Raw genomic sequence first — 17283 nt, 5'->3', positions numbered from 1 at the left:
GGCAAAACTGTGACTTGTACACTTTACGATTAATAATGGGGTAGGCCATGAACTAGAAAGCATGCTACACACACACACACACACAAAAAAAGTTAAACAAATTACTCTGAAGTTACAGCACGCTGTTAACTCAAGTATGAGTTTGTGCAAATGAGATAACATGCTACAGCCAAGCCTCCCAAATATAATAAAAACACCATAACCAACATTGGTGAATGCAAACTCGTAACATGACATTGCAAAGAACATAAAAAAATAAAGGATAACTAAATAGAAAGCAAAACACATCAACAGTAAACACAATCATGCACAGGCTTTCAAGAATATACTACATGGGATGTTCCCATTAATTTGATGTCAAGTAACATTATTCACACACTAGCTTTATTTTTCCTGAACCTGTGCAACACCTTTCTTTTTTAATTGTGACCAAAAGTGGCTTCTTATTTGCTTGATCCAACATATCCTAAAGCATCTTTGTTTGTTCTCCTGTGTTCTATATTGACTGCTTTTCACTTGACTAGCTGGCCCATACAACCACGCAAGGAGAGCAATACAATATGTAAATAAATCAACGAGTACACAAACGACTGCACTAGTACACATATACAGTCGAGCCTCGATGCAACTAACATGGATATAACAAATTATCACATATAATGAACTAAATAAAATATAAATATACGAATTAAATAAAAAATACATGTTTCTCGCCAGCATCAGAATGTAACAAATATCGGCTCTAAAGAAGGTATTTTTGTGTCGGATGGGACTACGATATAATGATGTTCCACTGTTTAATTTCAGGAACACACACAAGACATAGCTACAGCAGACCTTGTAGCGTACATGAAAATTCTTACGTTTTGGATTGAGGGAGCGCTCTTCGCGTGCCAGGGAAAGGTCAAAGTGTGCCTTGTGGCCCTCACAGAGCGTGATGATCTTGTGCAGTGACTCGGCCGCAAACACCTTGGTGGGCCATCGCGGTCCAACAGCGGGGTGCGAGATTGGCTCCTCGCCCGCTTTGATGGTCTCTTCGTCATCGTCAAACTCGTCCGCGCCTTCAACGTCTGCTTCCCGCTCGGGTGCGGCGGTGACAATGGATGCTGATGTGTCTGCAACAATATTTCAAGTGCATTGCGGCTCGTTGGGCATTATGTTACGCACACTAATTCTAAGGCTTCTTCTTTTGTTGGTGTGACACAAATGAGACCTACTTCCTGTTGAGATCTAAAGCTCGTTCTTCATTAGGGGAACCGAGAAACTCTTATTTTTTGCTTAGTTAAAACTACAGTCGAATCAACTTATAACGATACTGGCTTCAACAATATATTGGATATAACAATGAGCAGTTGATGCACATTCAACTTTTGCATGTGTTCTTTTGTGAAATAAACTGCTTAGTACAATGCTCCCATGCCACTTTATCGGTTATAACAGTTACATTTGGTTACTGGGTGTGTACGCTGAAACAAAAAAGAACGCAAAACCCTCAAGAAAGAAAAAAATGCGAGCCACTTTGCTAAACCATCTTTGAGCCGTGCACCCCACATGGTGCACCTTTATTGCATTGCCTTGGGCTGGGAGGAGGGGGTGGGGGACATCAAAATTGTTATACTAAGTGGGTTCGACTGTACATCAAGATTAGGAAAGCACAGGGGGAAATTAACTGTACTATTTAATGTAAATTTAGAAATAACAAGGAAAAGGGAAATTAAATTGAAAGGACAACTTCAGTCATTTATTCAGTCATTCAGTATTCAGACAAACTCAGTCATTCAGTATTGTAGAAATGTCGCCGGAAGCCTTAGAATGATTACGCACTGGTGAAGCACATGAACGAAAAGTGCTGAAGCAAGCTGGAGATCATTAGAAGCTGCCTCATGTCATCTTCCCCCAATAGGCGATTTCAACACCCCTGTTTTGCAGTACCGTTTGGATGTATGCTTCTAACTCCATGAACAGCTAAGCAAGCAACAAAATTGAAGTGCACCATAGCTCGGTAATTCATTCTTCTCTATTTAATTTTTTATAACTTGAGAGATATACCAAATGGATCAGATCACAATTTTTCTATTTAATGTTACCTTTAACACGACTGATGCCTTCGTCCTACACAAAGCACATTCAGGGAAATCAAAGCCTCCCAAGAGACGCCAGTCGTCTTACCGGCAGCTGTCAGGACATCCTTGCAGAGGCCCAGCCACTGCCCAAGGCTGTCATCCAGCATAGCCTGCAGCATGCTGGTCAGCGAGTCGTGCAGGTGGGACACCAGCCGTGGGTCGGTCTCACGGTCAAGCAGTGCAAACAGCACGCCTGGCAGCTCAGCTTCCCAGGGCAGCGGTGCCCCCTCGCATGCCCAACGTTGACGCTGCTGCTTCTGCTGCTGCTGGTTGGTGCCACCTTTACCTGCACGCGAGGGGCCAAAATTACAAGGTATGAAGAGTTGTATGATTTGTATCGGCTTTTGAAAAAAAAAAAAAAAGAATGTTCAAGACTTTTCAAGGAATACTAAGGCACTGACAAAGTATTATACAGGGTGTTTCAGCAAACACTTTCAAAAATTCTTAAAAGTTGCCTGTGGCAGATAGCACAATTCTAGTTCATGAGCTGGTCTACTCGAAGAGGCGGACATTCCTTGCGCAAGAAATTGAACTGCATAATCGAATAATTAACAAAATTTTACTAATTAAGTTTTTACATAATTATCTGATGGCCCATATTGCAATTTACAAATTGTAGCCGTGGAGTTCGCAAGGCCGATCCACTTGCATGGCGTTCATGGCATGGAGAAATGTATTGGCGTTCCAGTTAGTTTTTTAACAAAACGTTGCTTTATGCATTTACAAAATTAACTGGAACGTCAATGCATTTCTCTGCAAAGTTCAGGACTTAATATCTCGAAACTTGTGTCATCCCGAGAATTCGTTCCAAGGGGATCTGCCTTGCGAACTCCCTGGCTACAATTCGTAAATTGCAATATGGGCCATCAGGTAATTAGATAAAAAACTTAATTAGTGATTTCTGTTAATTATTCGATTATGCAGTTCAATTTCTTGTGCAAGTAATGTCCGCCTCTTCAAGTGGACCAGCTCATTAACTAGAATCGGGCTATCTGCCACAGGCAACCTTTAATAAATTTTGAAAGTGTTCACTGAAACACCCTGTATAAAGAATAAAGCACCATGATGCTTGACAGCTTGAAAACAAAACACTATCTTAAACAACGAGCAAACACTTTTTTTTATTGCACATGGAACAAGAAAAAGGCGCTCGCCGAGCCCCTTTATTGCATAGGCCATCAACAGCCACTACAAATAATATGGCTCTTTGCCACAAACATGCTTATCGGTTTAGATTGGCTTGACTTGGCTTAGATTGGCTAATTGGCTTGCATAAACCTTGCAGTCAGATACACAATTAAATCAACTAAGCTTAGCTGAAAACAAGATTCAAGGGCTTTTAAGCACTTTGTGAAACTTACGGGCTTTCAACAGTTTCAAGGATCATTGCAAACCCTGTAGTTCATATCCTGTGTTCAGTGCACTATCTGTGCCGTGATCGCAGCGCAAAATTATAAAAAATGATGAAGTCAAAATCTAAAATCATCAGAAAGGTTGAAAAAAAAACAAAAAAAAACAAGGAGTCTTAGAAATGAGCAAGTGTCCGAAAAGAAGTATATTCCCCAAATTCATTTAAATTGTAGTAAAACTAAAGCGGATGATGCTTGCCTCAATAAAGAGGCTGCAATACAACACATAAAGACCTTTTGCATTCTGGCTAAGCAGGCAAAATACGTCATGCTGACCATAAAATCAAAGCTGTTTCTTTACATAAGCTAAGAATATTGGCACGAATTGAATATTCAGCCATTGTTACTAACAGCAGGATGGCTTGCATAAAACATCAGCTTACAGCAGCTTCTGTTCTGCAGAACCAGTGACCATGGTCCACTTTTAGCACTTGGCTACGCTGGAGATGCGCCTGGCTAACCAGAACTTCTTCGTTAGGCAACCAAGCTGCTCTTACAGTGCTTTCTTCTACAGTGTTCTTTAAGGCTTTCTTCCAGTGTGGGTTATCTTCAGCTATTTATTTCAAACTGCATTGCGCACAAAGGGAGGAAATATAAAGGCAGAAGTTACACGCACAAGTGCCGTCTTTGTTCATTGTCTCTTGCGCGCACTAAAGTTCGAAATGTCGCGACACCACCACAACTAGCCTATTTCTCAGTCCTACTACTGGTGACTTCATTAAAGAGGAAAAAAAAAAAAAAAAGAGGATGGCAGACCTAAACACCGTTTAACACAGTTTGCACAGAATCCAATTCAGCGGTAACAAGTTTGGCCAAGCCCTATCGGCGCCGATCGGTTCCAGACTGATTTTTGCTGCCGCTGCTGCCAGAATTGTGCACCGCAAAGTAATCAGAATGCTAGTCGGAAGCCTTGCAGAGCAGAAAGGACCAATCACCACCTCTGAAATTATCTTTAGCAATTCATGTTTTCCCGCGGCCAAGAACTGTTAACGAGCAAGTTTACGTCAACAATACAGAGCAGTTATTAAGTCCAGCATTTGTCCTGTGCGCTCTTGTTTCCTGTGCGTTTTCTTTTTCGCCGGTTTTCGTCTTAGTTGATCGTGTGGCAACTCACCTAGCACTCAGCCTTGTTGCTTCACATGAGAAGAGGGTTTCTCCCACCTCATAAGGTTAGGACTGTTTCTCATATGCTCGCAAAATCCTTAAGTGTTCTTACGAAAAGTTAATTTTTTTTCTGTTCCAAGTTGGAGGTGCAGAAATCACAGGAAATGCATAGATAATAATCTTTTACTCTCGTACCTACGTTTGCAACAAGCGCACCTAATCTCAATCCCTGTCACCACGACCCGCTCAGGGACTACGGTTTTGTGATGGGGTAGCTGATGACAAAGTCATGACGAGTTAACCCTGGTGGTAAGTGTGCGATGAGAACAGGCCACGGAGGAAGATTATTCAGGAGTAGAAACTCCCGTCAGCGCGGGCGCTCGCATGCGACCAGATAACGTCCCATTAGTATGCGCTGACGGGGGCGCATGCGGTGGCGGTGCCTTGCGGCACGTCATGCAAGCAGCAGCGAAAAAAAAAAAAAAAGAGCAGCAACCCGGTGGTGCTGCTCGGGCGCGTTCTCTTCGGCGGTGCCCGTGTCTCCCACTCAAAGCAGACACGGGCGTTCGCTTCAGCGTGCACGCCTTAACGTTGTTTTTGTGGGCTTTTAAGTGAAACAGCAACTGTTCTTGTCGGTGTCTGTTCGAGGGCCATAGTACTTACAGCACTGATACATGCAGTGTACCCTTGTTCGGAATTTGCTAGCCTAAGATGGGATGCAGGTGGGACGCATGTGTGCCCTCAGTAGAACTTGTGGAGGCGCGCAGCCGAACGGGAGCAACGTACACGGCTGCGAACTGGAGTAACACACGTGAGCGGTTGCCCTGGCAACCAAGACGGCAATAATTTCTTTCTCTGCCGCCAGCATGATAGTGGCTCCGCGGGCTTGTGACATTTTCTGGTCGCCGCAACTGGCAGAGTTTCCACTCCTAAAGGTTTCTTGCTCCGTGAACAGGCCGAGCGCTATCACGGCCGTTTGTCCTGCCATTTGCCGTAGCCACAGCAAAGCATGACTTCTACCTGCAAGCACGGCAGATTCTAGTCTATAACAGGGGTGGCCAGACAAGCATATGCAAAGAGCCATTAAAAACAAAAAAGAAACCTTTTTAGTCAATAGCCACAGTAAAAAGAGGGGTGTGGCAAATTAAAAGAAATTTCATCCAGCAAAGCTGGTGGTAACAGTGAACGCCACTCATGCAGTAATTGCTCATTGTGCCTCTACATTGTGCGCCCCCATTCGTGAAGCAAGAACCTTGAAGTTTGGCTGCCTATGTGCACGCCACTTCTAGAACATAAAGAAAGCTGGTCTTTAGAGGCGGAAATATGGGAGGGGGGGGGGGGGCACAGATGCCAGAGAGTTGCGAGCCGTACTTGGACCTGCGAGGAGCTGCATGCGGCTCGTGAGCCGCAGTTTGGCCACCCCTGTTCTATACAGTGAGGAGAAATGTTTTTTCAGTGACCGATGAAAAAAGAAAACCCACCTGCACCACCATTCAGTGCGGAATTCTCCTTCGCCCAGGAGCTGGCATGCTCGCACACTTCTCGGGCCTCCCGCTGAGACAGCTGCCTCAGGCATGCCACAGCTGCTCTCCTCAGCAACAGATGCGGACAGTTGAGGGCACTCTGGGGAAGCGAAAAAATTTTGCTGCTCAGTTTAACACAAACTAATTCAGATGTCCACAATTTGCTGAAAAGAAAGCGCAAATTGACAGAGCTGTTCTTCACTTCCTTTAGTATCCTCAGTGAGAGATTTAAAGTGTGATAATGAGAAGTGGCTGTCACTGACACAAATATGGTTGTTTTTAAAGCAACTGCAGTCTTTAGGTAGTAATGTAGCTTAAAGAGACACCAATGGAAAATATTAGGTCAAGCTAGATTGAAAGATTAGGCTTCTGTGATAATGAATTAATCCTTCGTAGCCAGAACAGAGCTTTTGTAAGTGACAAGAATGACGAAAATGGAAACACCCAGTGGTGACACCTGGTGTGTACTATGGGACCTCTCATGTGAGGTCAGCAGCGGCTCATTCAGAGAGAGCTGGAGTGAGGGAGATCGTGTAGAAATTAAGTTAACTCGTCCGTTATTGCGCGGGCGGTTCAATTTGCATATAACCTGCATCGCAATTTTTTTCCATTTGAAATTTTTGGTGTGCCAAAACACGGTACTTGCAATGGGAGATGGAAGCAGCAGCTGGCGCACAGCTGCACTGACTGCTGTTGCTTATACAAGTGGTCCTGAAACTTGACGCCAAGCTTGCACACGTTGGAATTTATATTAATGAAAACCGCTGTGCTTTCGATGCAGTTCCTTGTGATGAATACAAATGTTCAGATTGAAGTTATTGCTAAATAACCCAACTTTGATCCTAAAGCAGATATCTTGGAAGATGTGCTATTTGCCAGTGGGTTGACAACACATCACAGTCATGACATGTGGAAAAGCACCTACACAGAGCACGGGGACGAGAGACGACAGGTTGACGTGGCGAGGTGCAAACATGTGCAGTTGCTGCAGACAGGAAATGGCTTCAGTCTGCACCAATGCATCACCGTGATCCTGCATGATGCTGCAGGCAACCAGCAAGGAAGACCGAGCTGTGCTGATGGAGTTGGTGTTGCCTGCACACAGAAAGAGCACAACACTGTTGCCCTTTCCACCAAGTTATGCACAAGGCGTGGCACCCCAAAATGAGATGGTTATGAAATCAGGCATTCCATGGACGTTGCCTCCATCTTGACTTTTCGAATTACCATGAAAATGCCAGAACTGAGGTGCGTTAGAAAAAAAAAAATATTTAAAAAATGCAAGCACAAATGACAAAATGAACTAGATAGATGTCAAGCACGATATTGTGGGGTACACCTTTGCTCACCTTATAACAAACCGCCCCAAGGTAAATATTTGCTAGCAGAGCTTTGCACTGAGAAAAACTAAAACTGAAAGGAATTAAGACCTTGACAGCTCCTGTTAAGACAGTTGAACGTCGTCGTAATGATGTCGCATCCAACATAAAATACTTTCGTTATATTCGTTATAAGTGTATACATTCATTATATGCTGATATAAGCAAGAACAATTTTAGAAGTACTTTATTATATATGATAATTAGTTATATCAATGTTGATTATATTGAGGTTCGACTGTATATGTTGACATACAAGCTAAACAGAGCAAGGCATTTACATTGACAGAATTGAGAGAAACTCAAGTTTTATTTCCAAACACAGGAAAAGAAATTCTGCGGTTTTAAGTGCCAAAACCATGATATGATTATGAGGCATGCTGTAGTGGGGGACTCCAGATTAATTCTGTCCACCTGGGGGCATTTTTTGCATTTCGCCATCGAAATGCAGCCGCCTTGTCCGGTATTTGATTCCGCGACCTCGTGCTTAGCAGCGCAATGCCAAAGCCACTACGCCACCACGACGGGTCAAATACAAGAGAAAATGAACAAATCAAGCCTAGACTGATGAACACCCACTGCAAAAGTGAATGTAATGAAGTCAGACCAGGGGTCACCCACGAGAGAAATATACCAGTGAACGCACCTTGCAGTTCGGGGCCAATCGTAGTGATCACAGCTGAGAGGCATTTCCCAATGCACTGGTGCACGTCAACGTGAGTGGGTGGCATGCTGAGCAGCAGTTTGAGTGCTAGCGACAGCGTTGGCTCCACGTAGCTGCGGAACATGGGACCTCCGGAGTCCGCAATGAGGCCCAGGGCATGCAATGCCCAGACCTGGAAACACACGTGATGGTCCAGTATTCCAACCAAAGAAACAGTTCCGGCTAGATGGTATGCCATAATACTAAAGCTGTGCTAGTTTCCAACTGCTTTACTTCAAGTTTACTACTCTCTTCTTCACACTGTACATGGTGGACAGGCCAAGAAATCACTTAAGGTGGCACCAAGTGCATGAACATTCAAGAAGCTCAGCTCCTTGGTAGATAATGATGTAAAAACTGCTTGCACATTTGTCATCTCCATTGAGTACTACCTTTGTGCACGGTCACTGGCAGTTTATCAATGCTATGGTTGCAAATTTAGAGAGCACCTACTGCATGAAATAATTGGACTGATAAAGATATATACTCACTTTAAGCGAAAAATGTGTAAGTAATGCTTTCATGTCACTATTTACCAAGAAACTGACCTTGAATTCTCATGCCTGAGTGTCATCTTCAGTGTGATGTCATGGCAGTTCACCATGTGCATGCATGTTCAACATGAAAAAGTGTATAAAGATCAAAATGACGAGTGTGAAGCTAGTGCCACATGCTGTCATCCTATGTGTGTGTCTGTATCTTTGTTGCACTACTCAGCTGGCGATGTACAACGTTTAATGTGCACCAATACCAGACAACAGAACCTGCAAGCTGCACACCAGTTGATTCACATTAACATTTCAGCTAGAGGTGAATATGTGTAGCGTGCACAGTCGTCTGTGAGCACAGTATTCATTTAGGTACACTAGAAGTTGGTTAGAGTACATAAACAATGCAAATGTTGCATGGAGCAAACACCAGAATGCAAAGGTGCAGGCGATTCTACAAAGCCCTACCTGAACCACGGGGGCATTCATGTCCTGTGCCAAAGCAAGCAGGATGCTGACACTTGTGTTGAGATGCTGGCCAGAACCCATGCCGCCGACGTAGCGATGCAGGCAGCCAAGTGCCAGGGAGTGCCCCGTGCGTGACACGGCGTCTCGGGCAGTCTTGAGCCTGCAGCATAAGCCCTTTTCTCATCGCACTGGCAGAATCACAATGCACAGAACGTCACATGTTGTTAGAACTCTCGTAGAACCACCATGCTTGCTTATGTAAGGCCCACACTTTTTTTTTTAATGATTTTTTACAGGGTGTTGGGCTCGCACGTGGCAGGCTTATGGCTGCCTCTGCGAGCGCCACACCCTGTGTCTCACTTTGCTCAAGGTTTCTCACTGAAGCCTCGAACTGCACTCAGACTGCTATGCACGGCAATGCAACCACTGGCGACCGACTGTATTTCTTTTTTCTTAATCTGAAAGTTTCGGTGTCCTCCTAAAGCTGGTCTTCCTCTGTGCCGTCCTAACTTTCAAATCAGTACCTTCAAATAACAAGGGTGCAGTGTTTCTGGCAGTAATAATAAACGTGCACCATGCAAGAAGAAAGCAGTAATGCAGATAACAGTAAGAGTTAAAAGTTCTTTATTCAACATCAGCAGATGTTAGGAATGCAGACAAAAAGCCAAAAGTAAATGGCTTGATGGAGTCTGCCCCCCCTATGGCAAATGGTGGCGGATCAACATGGTCTACTGCGCGTTCTTTACAGCTGCCCTCTGTGAAACGCGACACTCGGATAGCTGCTTTCTGCACTGACCTGTCAAAGCTGTCCTGAGCCATCTCGGCCACAAAGCGGCCATCCCCGACCACTTGAGCCATGCGGCCCAGGGCTTCTCCAGCAGCACAGCGCAGGATTGGATTTGGATGGCTCAGAGCACCCTGTAGTGAGACCAGAACAGCCAATGTTTTTTCCAGGTCAAGTGAACTGATATCCTCCTTTTTATCAAGAACAATGAATTTCTGGGATGAGTCACCAGAAGGGATTATAAAAATTGAAAGCTTCGAAAAAAAAAGTTAAGGGTCTTCAACTTTTTACGCATGAGAGATGATTTGCTGATTTCTGTAATCCTGCATCAAGTCACTTTTTCTCACTATAAGCAAACATCGTAGTGAATTTTTTTTTTGCCTGACTCTGTTCCTAAGCAAATCATTGCTTATTTTCTCATTTTATTTGCACCACTCATGAATGTGCGCTCGATTACTTTTCCTTCAAGCTGGCACAAACTTTTTTGTTATGTTTAGTAACCATGCTTGGAAAACAAGTTGAAGGTTAGCAGCATTGCATTAAAAAAAAAAAAAAATTGTGTGCAGTTCTCAAATGTAGTACTGTGTTATAAACTGAATGGAGGAGCATCTGTCACCACTCAGTTTCAGCTTACATGGATAAGTCCAACTGCTGCTTTGCGAACGTCTTCACCACCAAGCGATGTCTTTGCTTCGGCCAGTGCCTGCAAAAGTTTACCAAAATGGCTGAGAAACCACAAAAACTAAAATATTTCAAGGGATCCCGAGAAACCACATTGATTGATTGATCGTATAAAAGTTTTATTTATTGGATGGGTCTTTGGCCTAATACAAGCAATGGGGAAGGGGAAAAGTAACTGTCATAATTGTGCTTGACACCATTTTCGTCATCGAGCCCCTTTGCCTGTCTCCTCACCACCAGCCTGCCATGCTGTTTGACATCTCTTTGTGCTACGTTCATGCTGAATAGTATTGCATGCAATGAAGGAGCCCCCAGTGTATTGTGCTCTTCTAGTTAGGCTGCTAGCTTGTTTGTACTAAAATTTCGTACAGGGTGTCTATATCTGTAGGCTCTTTTCCTTTGAAGGGCTCCTCAACAAGCCACACAGAAAATTTCAGTTATATGCTGGAAGTTGTTATGTGCCCTCTAGGGAGCGTTCTACTGCAAGAATTTTTAGAATTGGTTCATTAATAGCCGAGATAGAAATATTTCAGTACCGCAAACCCCTGATTTCAGGAGGCGAGCTTCACCGCCAACAAGGACACTCTTTTCACTTGCCCCGTCTAGCCTCCGCAAGCAAAATTCCTTTCCTGCATTCTCCCATATTGGAGCTCGAGGAATCGCGTGACGCGTACGTCACGGGCCCCACCTTACTTTTTCTTTCTTTTCTTCCCCTGGCTTTTCTTGCTGCATAGCGCATTTCCGCTGGTGGTGTTGTGTGCGAGTTGTTACGTTGGCCTCGTTTTGTGCGGTGCACGATTTTGCACGTTGTGCACGAGAACGCCTGACTAGCGTGGTATAAGTCCGTGCTACACGAACACTGAAACAGACACAAGCGGATCACAGAGCATGATCACGGCTGGAACATGGTAGCAAATGACATAGTTTCATTGCCTGCGCGTGCGACTGTACGATGTGGGAACAAGCAGACGGAAGGGAAGCACATCTCTCTTCCTGCGGTGTGAAGTAAAAGAAAAACACACAGACATTCAGTTTGTGCGTTCTCACCGCTCAGTTTTCGTTGAAGCGATACACAGCACGAAGGTCACTTCGCTCGCTGTTGCTGCCGTATTTCCTCCCGCCAACGTTTTGACAGCGAGTCTCTGCGGTCATCGAGTGTGATGTGTTCATGTTTGCCTATGCGCACTGACACCATGCTTGTTAATTTACATAATCAGCGAATGTTTGCAGGTTTATACGGCCGATAAATCTATTATCCTTACTTCGTGTCGCTGTCGACGCATTTGCTATCGCAATCGATAGTTCGCATTTCGAGCAAAACTGCGACTTTTTTATATGTGGCTGCTGAAAAAAAAAATTGCTCAAAAATTTACCCTGCATAACGAACGCACCCCCCAACTTTATGCATATTTTTTGAAAAAGAAAAAAAAAAAACAGCGTTCATTATGTGAGTATATACGGTATATACATCAAGCGAGACTTCATTATCAACACAACATGCGATATGTTGCTTACAGGCAGAAACTTAGCTGTCAAAGACCATATATAGGCTATCCATAATAAAATCAGCCAGGGATCATATGCATAGCGGCATAAACACCTTGAGCGCGCTCAGCAGTGCAGTGAAGATGTTGATCTGGACAGCCTCCTGGCGGGTGGCCTTGCTGTGGCGCACACACTCAGAGAAGTGGTCCAGCATCTGCAGACGATGCTTGAACGCCACGTGGGGGAACACCAGACCGTACAAGACCACCGACATGTCGATCACCGCCACTCCCAAGGGAAGCGGGCCCGGCAGAGCATCACCCTGTGCGATCAATCCCTGTGTCACTCCTCAGGAAGCTCTTCTGCACTGGGGAAGAAGTGACTGCCCTAAATGGCATTTTTAGAAAGCGGCTGATAAACAAACCCACTTGTCAGATTAACACTGCCATAAGCATCTTGGACAAATTTTACATACATGACACACTCCTGTATACATGTATATCTTATGTGAAAACTTTTCATTGTCTAGCACCACTTCGTTTAAAGCAAATATTCAATCTGTGCTTTAGTTTTTTTTGATGTTTTTCCTAATTTGTGCCTATGTGTGAAGAGTTTATGTATGCTTAGGTATCATGCTCATGTGCTTCTTGTTTATTAAAGTTTTGACCTGCATAATCATGCGCACTTAAAACAATAGGAGGTCCATGATGCGGTGCCCATTCACGCGCAAGACATTCTGCAATTTCAAACTTCATTGGAGAGGTGTTACATGGCTGACATGGCAGACAATGAACAAAAGTGTTAAGGCAGGCTAGAGTGGCAGGTAATGCCTCTCTAACAGCAATTCTGGCCAAAATCATAATCATATCGTGCCAAAACCACGATATGATTATGAGGCATGCTGTAGTTGGAGGACTCCTGGATTAATTTCGACCATCTGGGGTACTTTAACGTGTACCCAATGCACGGTACATGGGCGTATTTGCATTTCGCCCCCATCGAAATGCAGCTACCGAGGCTGGCATTTGATCTTGTGCCCTTGGATTTAGCAGTGCCAACGCCATAGCCACTACGCCACCACAGTGGCTTCAAATGGCAATTAGGTAATCGCTACACAAAGCAAACGTACGGCATGTCAGGAGATGACTTTGTGGCGAAAGACGGTTGTTGACATCACCTTCGGATTCCTAAGGCAGCAAACAGGAACCTGGCTTTACTCAAAATATAAACAATGGCTGTTCTACTCTACCCGTAATCGATAAGCAATTCCCCATATTTTCACTCACCTTTAACACAAACATATATTATTATTGGCTGCCCAACATTTGCTGTCACTTATGGTAATAATAATAATAATTTGTGGTTTTTATTGGCGCAAGGGCCAGTGTCTTTCGCCGGTCACTTATGGTGCATTCAAAGAGTAGACCATAGCCTCTGAAACTTCGATTGCACATAGTGTGCCAATGCTATTCAGCTATTTGGAGTTAAGGAAGAGCTGCTTGAAAAAATATTGACACGGCTCACCTGGTTGCGAAGTCAAAGTGACAAACATTTCACACTTGTGGGAGTCAACAAGATTTGTTTTTGAGATTTAATGTGATTCACTTTCAGTCGACACAAGATTATATAAAAAAAAAAGCCTTAAACTTGGGCTTTCCCAATCTGTTTTTAATGCCTTTATTTTTTTTAAACTGATCTATTCAAAAAGGACTTTCAGTTCGGTTTAACTTTTTTTAATTTCAAGGACAGATAGGAGCACGGCCAAGGACAGTTCATGAGCGTACATTCATAATGTATTAGTAGACAAAGTGTGCCCACATTTGATACTCGAGTTGCTGTACATGTTTTGCAGTTGCCCCTACGAGTAGGCACTGCCAGCGCAGTCATGCGTTTCTGACTCTGAGATATTGGATATGCAAGCTTGGTGCACTTCTCTATTCCCTCTGCCATGGAACCCAGTCGTGGCCAACCTTCAATGTTTTGCGAGTACAGCTCAGACCGCTTATAATAAAACGGCTTAAGGTGCAGGATCAGGTATAAGGCGATGTTTTCCAACTCCCTCTTACCCTTCCAAAAAAATATTCCCATGCATAATACAATCCGGCAATAGTTCAGCTAAGACGAGATACCGGTTATAATGCGGGTACCGGAAAATCTCGCCGAAAGGCAAGGCAGTGGGCACACTTCTCAAGGGTGTGCACTGGCAGTGGACGAAAGAGTGACAGGGGCAATCCAGAGGAAGCGGAGAACATGCGGAGCAAACGAACAAGGACAGAAAAAAATTAAAATAAAAATAGAGTGTGCCTGCCTGCCTCAGCGACAGCACGCTGTACCAGACTGTATGCACTCTATATGTCACGCAGTACAAGGGGCTGTGCAGAAGTGGACGCGCGGAAGTTGCCTAGGCAATGAAGAAGCCTCTTTTCACGGCCTCCGAGATCTAGCCTTTGCACGCGGACCAATCTCAGAGGCCATGCCGTGCTGTGGCTGCTTGTCAGCAGCATGCACTCCGCACTCAACTCCGCACCAAATGTGTACGCGTTGTCACCCTTCGGTTTATTTAGTTTGTGTGCAGAAAGTAAGTACTTCTTCTCTTTTGCATTCTTCTCCACGCGAAGATTGTCTGTAAAGGGCGGTTCTCGAGTGTTAATCTTTCAATGTTTACAAATTTAAAAGCATGCAAACATCCAAGTCGCAAGCTTCGATTGTCAGATACACACGGCCTGCTTGGTTTACATGTTTTGCACATGCGCAGGCTTAGAAAATTGTTGTTTTGTTTATATTGCAGTACCGGTCGTAATGCAGATATTCATGACTTCGGCAACTTAATTACATTATAAGCGATCTATGCTGTATATCTGTTGATATATTAACCCATAATTCTGTTTTCATGACATACAAATCAATTTTAGATACTATTCAGACAAAGGTCCCTAGAAGTTTGAATTAATACGAGTCCACTGTAAATGAATACGTCACCACGTTATAAGAACTACTGCATGCAGTGGGTGAAGAGTGTACCTTGTTAAGCGACCTATACAGTGCAGTGGTGTCATGCTCCAAAGCCCCTGATCCCGAAGCACTATTTGGCTGCAACTGCAAGGTAAAAACACGAAAGGTGAGGTGGGGATAAGAAAAAAAAAATGGCAAGAAATTAAAACTACTCGCACATGCACCTTTGCTTCATCCAGCAGTGTAGTAAATGTGCCCTCTGACAACCTATCATGTAACGTCAGAGACAGGTAAAAGGAACTTCGCAGCAACTAAGACTCCAAATAATACCACAAAGATTTTGTTCCTATTGGAACAAAAAAGAGAAACCAACTGTCAACAGACATTAACCGCAACAAAACAGAAAGACGCTATAATAAGCATCTAAGCAACAATGATAAAACACGAGCACATACCACGTTTACACATTCGGCCAAATGCGCCAAGTTAAATGGTCCGACAGCGATGACAACAAAACGCACCAACATTTAGCTCAAGTTGCAGGATGCACAGTATGGTGAGGAGCTGCACTTAGACTTAAAAAAAGAAAAGAAGAAAATAAAAGATGAATGTGCATGACACCAGGCCATGAGAAAACAACGAAGGGCTTGGTCAGTTAATTCTGGTTATCATGAAGCAGCAGCATCATTCGCTGCCGTCAGTAGGCGCAGGGCAAACAACAAAATGCTTTCTTACAACAAGGTTTGCGACGTTATATGCAAAAGAGCCTGTTCAGCATGCATGGCACGTGCAACAACAACAACACAGCATCCACGTCGCTTGCGCAATGCAGGGAACCACATGCTGTCCCAGTGGCCCGGGCAGCAACTAGCAGGTGCACACCTGGCGAGCAATCGGCCAATACTCACAAAGGACTTGTCCGACTTCCTGTGGGGTTCCATCTACAAAGTTTTATTCAATTGGTCAAACTCTTCCCAGTGGTATTGGCGTTACTCACAACACATGTACCTGCCCAACACAGCTGTCTGCCTCCTGGTGTCACATGATTCAGCTTAGCAAGTTTACGTAAGCAGTACAGATCTTTACAAACTACGGTGGAACCTCGCTTATAGGACTTTCTCGGGATCATGTGGAAACGGCGTATAATCCAACCCACAAAAATTATATCTGTAATACATGGTTCCATGCGACAGAGTTGCAAGGAGCTTCAATTTAAATTATAGGCCAATACCCTGCCGGACCCGGAAATCAATACCGGCAAAAAAGTAAATGCGAAAAGAATGCTGCAGTGCAGTTGCTAATCACGCTTTATTGAAGGGATTTAGCATACTGTGTACTGCAATTTGTGCCCGCCAGCATGCTCAAACATTTTTTTCTCCCCTAGACATACTATTCGATACAATCTGCGTGTCTTCCGGAGGCTAATCGATTCGATTTCTGCACATGCTTTGGCATTTTGCATAAGTGCTGAAGCAGTATTCTTGGGCGATCATTCCCGGAGAAGGTTTCACTTTTGGGAGACTGGGAACTGACAGCGTTTTTGGCACTGTGCGAAGATTGCGAGCCTGGCACAGCGCCAAAAGCACTGCCGGCCGTATACGAGGACGCATCCAGTGACAGGAGGAGGCGTTGCTGAGAGAAAACGTAGAGCGAGAGAACGCACGAGGAGACGGCAACAAAGGCGCTGCTGAGAGGACACCTGGAGGAGCGTGGGTGGGCAGTTAACACAAAAAATGCAGAGAGTGAGAAAGTGCATGGATAGTGTTGCATGGATTGTCGTTTTCCCACGGTATGCGACGGGATTTACGTAACCTCGCATCATATGATTGAAGTTTTTAATGGATTGTCTCTATGGAGAGTTAGCCGGGACTGCACTGATCTGTCGTAAGAACCGCGACGTTGCAAAATCGGGGGACGTGTAACTGGGGTTCCACTGTAGTTGGAGGCAACGGGGTAGTTTCAAGAGTACAAACTCGTCGGCCTATGGATACCCACCAAGCAGTCGACAATCATAATCACTCAAATTCTTTGTCTACAGGATACAGCGCTTCTCGTTTGCTGTTTGCGCTTTACTTACGGGTGTCGTGGGTGAAGTTGAAGAGTAAACATTCTGAAAAGTAATCATCTAGCTTAGTCATCTTTCTTGAGAATTCTTTACCGGCTTCAAACATTTTGTCTCCTGAG

At 44.3% G+C, this 17283-nt stretch overlaps 1 protein-coding gene across 3 annotated transcripts in view; it reads right to left on the bottom strand.

Moving 5' to 3' along the window:
* The window catches only part of LOC119457571 (HEAT repeat-containing protein 5B-like), a 65410-nt gene that overhangs the window by 24792 nt on the left and 23335 nt on the right, over nucleotides 1-17283 (bottom strand). For 2 of the 3 annotated variants that reach the window (XR_007467722.1, XM_037719180.2), the window contains exons 16-26: nucleotides 16008-16040; nucleotides 15169-15243; nucleotides 12263-12469; nucleotides 10616-10684; nucleotides 9994-10115; nucleotides 9198-9357; nucleotides 8185-8374; nucleotides 7085-7254; nucleotides 6118-6259; nucleotides 2170-2409; nucleotides 864-1115 (exon numbers count right to left, since the gene is read on the bottom strand). Coding sequence is in view for 2 of the 3 variants with exons in the window: in XM_037719180.2 (XP_037575108.1) it covers nucleotides 864-1115; nucleotides 2170-2409; nucleotides 6118-6259; nucleotides 7085-7254; nucleotides 8185-8374; nucleotides 9198-9357; nucleotides 9994-10115; nucleotides 10616-10684; nucleotides 12263-12469; nucleotides 15169-15243; nucleotides 16008-16040 (1660 nt within the window). In the remaining variant the exon portion in view is untranslated. The remainder of the gene's footprint in view (nucleotides 1-863; nucleotides 1116-2169; nucleotides 2410-6117; nucleotides 6260-7084; nucleotides 7255-8184; nucleotides 8375-9197; nucleotides 9358-9993; nucleotides 10116-10615; nucleotides 10685-12262; nucleotides 12470-15168; nucleotides 15244-16007; nucleotides 16041-17283) is intronic. The other variant, XM_049670233.1, reaches the window with a different exon arrangement.

Source organism: Dermacentor silvarum, chromosome 7 (assembly GCF_013339745.2).
Source record: "Dermacentor silvarum isolate Dsil-2018 chromosome 7, BIME_Dsil_1.4, whole genome shotgun sequence".
NCBI lineage: Eukaryota > Metazoa > Arthropoda > Arachnida > Ixodida > Ixodidae > Dermacentor > Dermacentor silvarum.
This window is presented reverse-complemented; position numbering and strand designations above follow the sequence as displayed.